Below are 7,543 nucleotides of genomic sequence, written 5' to 3' on the forward strand. Positions count from 1 at the left end.
CTCTGCCGTGTATTGGAAATATCTCCCGATGATGACATCATCAGTTTTAATATTATCATCAGGATGTTCTGTGGGACGTTTTGGAGGGCAATCTCTTGAGAGGGCTGATTTAAATTCTCTCTAAATGGTGGTGAGAGACGATAGTAGAGCTCAAAACCACATTTATTCTGGGACTATCCAATTTACATACCAACCGAGCCACCACTCGGACAATTTAAGCTCAACTGAAAAAAGCCCAAATGACATAATAAAATGTTTGGGCCAAATCCCAATCTCTTGTCAACAAAGATTTATTCCAATACGTTTTAATATGATCCATATAATAACACATCAAAGGGTGCTCCATATCAAATTAAGAACAAGACATAGTCTTGAACAAGAAACAAATTGGGTGCTATTATTTTGCCTACTATAAAGTTATATTCTTGATTTAACATGGGTTACTCTTTTGGTGTGGGATCATCTCATTGATGGGGATAAGTTAGGCTGTTAGGGAAAAAGAGCATAGGCTGTTTTGAAGCTTTCTGCACATGACACGATAGCAATATATAACTGTGGGGTAAGAGGGCAATTGCAATCAATATTCTTTTAATTAAAAAGATAAATAAAGAATTAAATGGAATCAGGAAGTTTCAAAATAATGTTTGTTCCAAACAGTCAAGCATTTCTCCTCATTGGTTGATATGAGGAAATGCACATATAAGCAGACAAAGGCTCGGCTATTTAGACAAAACAGTCTGGGCTGTTTGCGAGCTTTCTATGCATGACATGTTATCACACTTGGTCACCTCGCTTGTCTTTTTTCTTTTTTAATTTTTTTAACTAAAAGAATATTGGTTAAAATTATTCTTTTACCCCACATCCATGGTAATATGTCATGCATCGGAGTTGGGATCACCTCCCAACAAATGATGTTCCTTCTCCCAACATGATTCGACACTGTGCCGTGCCGATCATATTGGTTGGGAGGGTGTTGAAATGTTTTTTTTTTTTTTTTTGTGATAGCAAATTAGTGAGCTATCATAAAAGCACTTCTTGAAACTCACCAACCAAGGAAGAAACTAACTGGTTATCCTTTGGAGCAAGATCTAAAAGAAACTTGGGGGCGGGGGGGACAAACAACGTTTACTTATTAGTCACTGATTGATTGAACCAGAAAACTTGAAGAAAGAATGGGGCCCTAGAGTGTAAGTTCCATGAACCCTAACTTAGTTTTAAATAATTTGCAACACTGATTAGTTTGAAACCCTCAAAACGCCAATTTTACAAGGAATCTTCCAATCAACACATGGGGCCCCTTTATTATGCTATGTCATGTACAAAACTACAAACCCAAGAAAAGAAAATCTTCCTAATCAAACTGTTGCCCTCTGAACCTTAGTCCTATACAGCAAGATAAACAATTTTTCCATTGAGAAGTGAAGGAAACAACCCGTTGTGTGTGTAACAAATGATCCAAAGCTTGAGCCAACAATGCAATGCCATGCAGGTCCATATACCCTGTCAAACTCCTGCAATGAAAGATGTATTCATCAACTACCCTCTTTGATATAAGAGAAGAAAGATTGAACATTTGATTGATGATAACTAGAACCTAATTGATGCTGACATACAATGGAATCTATGGAGCTGATCTAGAGGTGTGATGGGTATATGATAATGTAAAAGAATCCAATTTAGGTCAATGAGGTCTCTTAGATAGGATTGGATCCATTCCCTATATACACAACAAAATGCAAGGGGGGAGGCCACAGGTTTCAGAGTTTCACTCCTAATTGTTGGATATATAATAATATAGGTATAAGGTCTAGCCATGGCTGCTAGACAATTCTTGTCATACTTAAGCAAGAAAAAAATTGAATTATGCAAGAACAATCCAAAGGAAAAGGGAAGAAGTTCAATTTTACAGAAGGTTGCTTGTCTAGGCTATTGGTAGCTTGTTTTTTAGGAATTCCAATGTTGCCATACTTTGTTTCTTGATCATAGGCAAACAAACATCCATCATGAAATTCTGATTATGGAGACATGAAGAGAAGAAATTTATGAAGTGGATTGGCTACCTTCTTCATGTTGTAAGCCATGTGTTTAGCACTGAACTTATCTAAGCTGTCGAAGGTTCGCCGAGCACACCGGAAGGCATGTACCTGCATGGGTGCCGGCATGTCAACAGCCAGAACCTTCACCTGCAAGAAAGCAGCCACTGATGATATGTTTGTTTCCACATGGGACACTGACTTCCTTGCCTCCACCAGATCCCCTGCCTCTGCCTCTGTTTGTCCTCGCCCAGGTCCAGTGTATTTGATGTCACAATGGGTCAAGGACCTTCTTAAACCCCAGCTCAGCCGAGAAAGAGCTTTGCTTGGCTTGATAGCTACTTCAGGTTCAGGCCTCCGGCTCTGAATTCCAGCACCAGAGTCATGGGAACCCAAGGATCCTCTTCTCTGCCTCTCATGGGTGTCCATCTCTAGGTGACCCTTTCATGGGTTTGGCTCTATTTACATAATATATATTCTCTTTCTTGGAATCATGAGCACAAGGGAGACTCAATAATGTAATGCTGGTCGATTTGGGTGGTTGAATAATTTAAAGAAGCAACCATGTGTTTTTGCCTCTGATCAAGGATTAATAAAGTGGTGGGGTTGTGCTTGAGAGAGATCTGGTAGTTGTTGTTCCCTGCAACCCTACTTGAGATAATAGGTCTGTGGGGGAGACTGATTGATCCACAGCATTTTTGTCTCACTGAATGAGCTTCTAAACTGACAAGCATACGTGGAAGCTTCCCCTCCACTGTCTGTTTTTTCTGGATGCCCCACTAGAGTTTTTGTCTCTGTCCATCCCTTGATTGTCCTGAAAGGGTGAAAAATGAACTCAACAAGCAGGCTAGCCTCATTTAGCCCCAACCTAGATAATGTCAACTGAGAAAAAAACTGTGGGTCATACGATCAAGTGCTGGTTAACCAGCCCAATACGTCTCTCATGGAGATGCAGTCCCCAAGTTAACCCAAGCCTCCAAGGGCCCGTTCCTTGGGTGATCTGTTGGAAGAACCAGACCAGAGTAGGTTCTGGAAATGGTTGAGATATCCCCATCTGAGAAGAGAAACTGATATGTCAGTGTCATGATATAGAGACATAATTTATTGCTTTATTATGCTTTTTGTCTCTAACAGGGACAAATGGAGAATGACAAGAAAGTTTCAACAAACAGACATTCCATCTAAAATCGGGTGGACTGCATGAATGAGGCGCTCATTTGAACAAGCTTTGCGAGTAGCTGGCGAAAATTTAAAAAACTAATCAGATGTGTGCAAGATGGTTGAGATTGAGAGCTCACAACACATAGAATAAGAACAATATTGAACTGGATTTTGAGGAATTTATATACCAAGTACACCGTGACACTATGGTGACCTCACAGTGCCGAGAATCAAGGGTACATCATCTTTCATCTCCATTCCCATCAATTCAATATGGATGGGAGTTGCATTGCTTGACGTAGACATCTCTCACACACAATTACACAAACACATAGGTCTCAACCATGTAGAAGGGTTCTGATAGATATCTTGGTTATATGTTAAGGAGACTAGTAAATTGATCATTCATTATCAGGGTTTGGACAGCATTTTGAGCACTAAATTATACACAAATCACATCAAGTACTTACAATCGGACCAGGTCTACCCTGACCCAGGGAAAGGAAAGGAAAGATAGGAAAATCTATACAAGGTTTAAAGATTTCACATAACTTTAAGAAAGGAAATTTTGTATTACAAGATTGCCTTTAATCTGTATACTTCACTATCTGGTTTACTGGGTAAAAGTTTTGGTTGGGGCCCATAACTTGCCATCTGTCATATATTAACAAGATTTATAGGTAGGTGAGGGAGACGCATCTGATAATAGGCCCTGGTCCTCTAGATATGAATCACATGGCTTGTCATGTGGATCCCACTGCTCAAATATTGGTCCTCTGCCCTGAGCATAGATAGTCTCCTAGGTTTAGGTATGCATTATATGTAGGGTAGAGTCGGATCTAAGAAAATAGGGTATACTTGGTGGGTAGTGACAGATAGGTATTCCAAACTTTCAAATGCGACACTTAACACTCAGAACTCTCATAAATGGATGCCTTAGTCCAGTGCTGTTAATCTAGGTTACGGTGTGTGGTAAAATTATTTAAATGATGCAGGTTGTAAAAGTAAAATTTGATTTTTTCATGTCAATTTATATTTTTACTTTTTACTTTTTACTTTTTACTTATATATTGAATTGTTGAAACAAAAAATGAAAACGACCAAAACAACCCTGGTTAAATGACACCTTTGTTTTATCCGAGAATGATCTTAGAACAATAAAACCTGATAATGAAATCTGAAAAAATATAAGGATTCAAAAATAAGAACTTGAGAATGAAGATCTTTGAACTATGGTTTCATAAGATGAGAAAGGGCAATACAATTTCGAAAGTAAGAAAAATCAAACTTGAAAATGAAACCCTTTTCTTCTTTGCTAATTAATCCGCGTTTGCTGCAAATCTGCAATTCTGGCCTAAGAATGGATCTAAGAAGAAATATAAGGATTTCAAAATAAACTAAGGTGTATTTTCTGGGAATTCATGGTATTCAATCTAAGAAGAAATATAAGGATTTCAAAATAAACTATGGTGTATTTTCTGGGAATTCATGGTATTCAAATGTTGCATTTGAAAGTTTATGGTACCTATCTGTCACAACCCCCAAGAATACCCAAATATAGGTCTCTCTCTCTCTCAAAACCAAAGAATAAAAGTGGGGCCTAACGAAAGCCTTGCTACAACCGGAATTGATGATTTTGGCAAAGGATGAATAACTTTATTTGTCATAGAGTTTTTAAAGCTTTCTTGTTACCCAGATTTTCCTCATTTTTGTGAAGGAAACAAACAACAAGAGGACAATTGCTCTGAAGGGGAGAGACACAAGAATAACAAAGGCCTTCCCAAATTCTCTTTAACTCTTTATACATCAGTTGTTAAATTTTAAAAAAACTTCCCAATGGGCCAGGCCACCTGAACACGATCTAAGGCCCAATCTATTGGGCTTGGACTGCATATTAAATCTTTAAAAATATAATAAGAGTCCAAGCTGATGGGTGTTGGCCCGGCCTCTCTGTCTGTGGCTTCATCGTCAGAACCCCATCATCTCATCGACAACAAATGCGGTGGCTGGATGGATTATTAATCCTTCATCATATTCTGTAGTTATGGCATCACTGTCCTACATATCTAGGCTGATTCATAAATATTTTATTTATCATTATTTAACACAATTGATGATTCCTTGTCAAACCCGCAAACCCATCTGAATGGGCTGGACTAGTTCTCCAATGGCCTCAACATCATTGTCTATTCCGACCCATTTCTACCCTATAATTGCATGATACTTAGTAGATAGATATATTGCTCGATTCTTTCACTATTTACTGCACTAGAGATCAAATCCAAAGCCCAGAGAGAACAAGGAATCAGATTCATGGAAGCCATAAAGGAGAGGAAGAGGGGTGAATCACTATCACTGTGGACATATAAAGGAAGCATGATGAAAAAGCAAACCCATTTTCATACCTCCATAGAGCATACATCTAATATAGGAAACTAAGGAAATAGACTCTTTTGTCAAAGAGGGTTAGGGCTTCCTAGTATGGAGGAAAGAGACAACACAGGCCTTGTAGGCTAAAAGAAAATTTTGGGGAGTTGTTGATGACTGACTTTAGGGACCACTACTAAAGAAGAGAAACATAAACTCTATTGGTAAGTACAGCTTATATTATCAAAATCTAATCTTCCTATACTTTGATAGAAATGGAAATGGCATTAAATATTTTCTTTTTCTTTCTGGTCATGATCTAGAATTGAGCATGGAGGGATGTTATCAAGCCAACAATCACCTAGCTCATATTGAATGATTAGTGGTTTTGGTAATATTTTGATGATTAAGATATTGGGTTTAATCTTTAAGATTGCCCCTTTGATTATTATTTTTATTATTATAACCTTCACTTTCTTCACCATCAAGTCAGCATTTCGTGAAACATGCGGCGAATGCCAAGTGTCGTCCGACCATTACAAGACGTGTTGGAACACGCCACGTGGCCTATAGGTGATTCCATAATTTCTGCTAACAACCAGGATTTATTAATGTAAGTGGTACCAAATCTGTGCCAAACACAGGCTTGATTTGCTTTAGCCTAGGCCTTATAGAGATTTAGAGCTTGAGCCAAGTCATGAAGAGCAATGCTCCATCGATGTTGAGCCCACATTCTATAAATGGCTACTAGCTCGATCCACATGAAATGCAAAGAAAGAATGTAAGAGAGTTAAAAGAGTGAAGAAACAGCTCTCTTGCTCCAGCACCAGCCATGCTCCTTTCTTTGGATTCATGTCTTTTTGTGCTTCTGTTACCCTCTACAGTCTCTAGTTCTTCTTTCATGTAAGCTTATGGAAACGAGAAAATTGCAGAAATGGAAGCTCCTTCCAGCCCAAAACAGTGTATCCTTACTTTGATCCCTTGTTTTGGACTGAAGGGAGCTCCTAATTCTTCTCTTTTCTCTCTTTGGGGAACCTCTGATCGGCTTCTGAGGTGAGAACGGTCTTGATGATGGATTTGTCATCTCCCATGATCAACTGCTGTGGGTAAGTGTTCATATATATTCTTTTTAATTTGTCTGTTCAAGAGAAGTACTGCAATCCCATGGCGATCAAGGTACACTGCTCTTACTGTGTTTTAAGTTTCTGTAATATTCGACTTAATTTGGCCATCTGGGTTTTTATTTTTGTGCTTGAAGTTTTGTCTTAAGTTCGATGAAATACTGATCTCAGGTAGGGTTTCATGAATTAAACATAACGCATGATCTATTTCTTTCTCCTTGAAGAAGAATAGAAGATTATTTCTAGAAAAATTTTCGATTGCAAACTGCATCTGGGGACAATAACCTCTACTTAATAATTGGTGTTTATCATGTAATCAGACGGTTGATCTTCTTTTCAAGTTTGGGTGGGAAAGCTTCTCTCATTGTTGCTTGGCTACTTCGTGAGGTAGGATTGGTTCAGTAGAAGAAACGAATTGAAATTGGGTTAGAAAAGGAAATTAGAAAACCTTGAGGCTCTTTTGAATCAGATACAAACTTTGCACCTGGTTCAGTTTTGCATCTGTTTGTAATTATGATTTGGCTTTTATCTGATACAAACTTTGTATTGTATTTTTTTTTTTTGTGCGTGTATTTGTTGACAGTGTAAAATTTGCATCTGAAAAATTAATGCAAAATTCGCACCACATCCCACTCATATAAAGTGGGACAACTTCATCTAGCTTCCTACCTCAATCCCTAAATAAATAACCCTCCCTACCTCCATTCTCTTACAAATAACGTGGGGATGATATCATCATACTTCTCTCAAACAAATAAGCTGAAGCAAAAGTTGACCCGAATTTACATTCAGCCTATTTGCATTTTAATTTATGTTAACTAATGCAAATGAAATTTGCACTGCAACCAAAACGAGCCTGAA

The 7,543-nt window shown here is 38.1% G+C and overlaps 1 protein-coding gene and 1 long non-coding RNA gene across 2 annotated transcripts; one reads left to right on the forward strand and one right to left on the reverse strand.

Moving 5' to 3' along the window:
• Positions 1–1,166: 1,166 nt before the first annotated feature.
• Positions 1,167–2,767, reverse strand: LOC104592387 (Dynein light chain type 1 family protein). The gene is made up of 2 exons (XM_010251733.3): positions 2,061–2,767; positions 1,167–1,511 (listed from the first exon to the last, which is right to left on the reverse strand). The coding sequence occupies exons 1-2, from the start codon at positions 2,460–2,462 to the stop codon at positions 1,356–1,358; spliced, it is 558 nt and encodes a 185-aa protein (XP_010250035.1). The 5' UTR covers positions 2,463–2,767; the 3' UTR covers positions 1,167–1,355.
• A 3,444-nt stretch (positions 2,768–6,211) lies between these two features.
• LOC148789643 (uncharacterized) lies at positions 6,212–7,331 on the forward strand. The gene is made up of 2 exons (XR_016079083.1): positions 6,212–6,667; positions 7,003–7,331. It is a non-coding gene; the product is annotated as an uncharacterized LOC148789643 (long non-coding RNA).
• Positions 7,332–7,543: the final 212 nt, after the last annotated feature.

The sequence above is a fragment of the Nelumbo nucifera genome, chromosome 8, assembly GCF_055504915.1.
Source record: "Nelumbo nucifera cultivar China Antique chromosome 8, China Antique-T2T, whole genome shotgun sequence".
Lineage (NCBI taxonomy): Eukaryota > Viridiplantae > Streptophyta > Magnoliopsida > Proteales > Nelumbonaceae > Nelumbo > Nelumbo nucifera.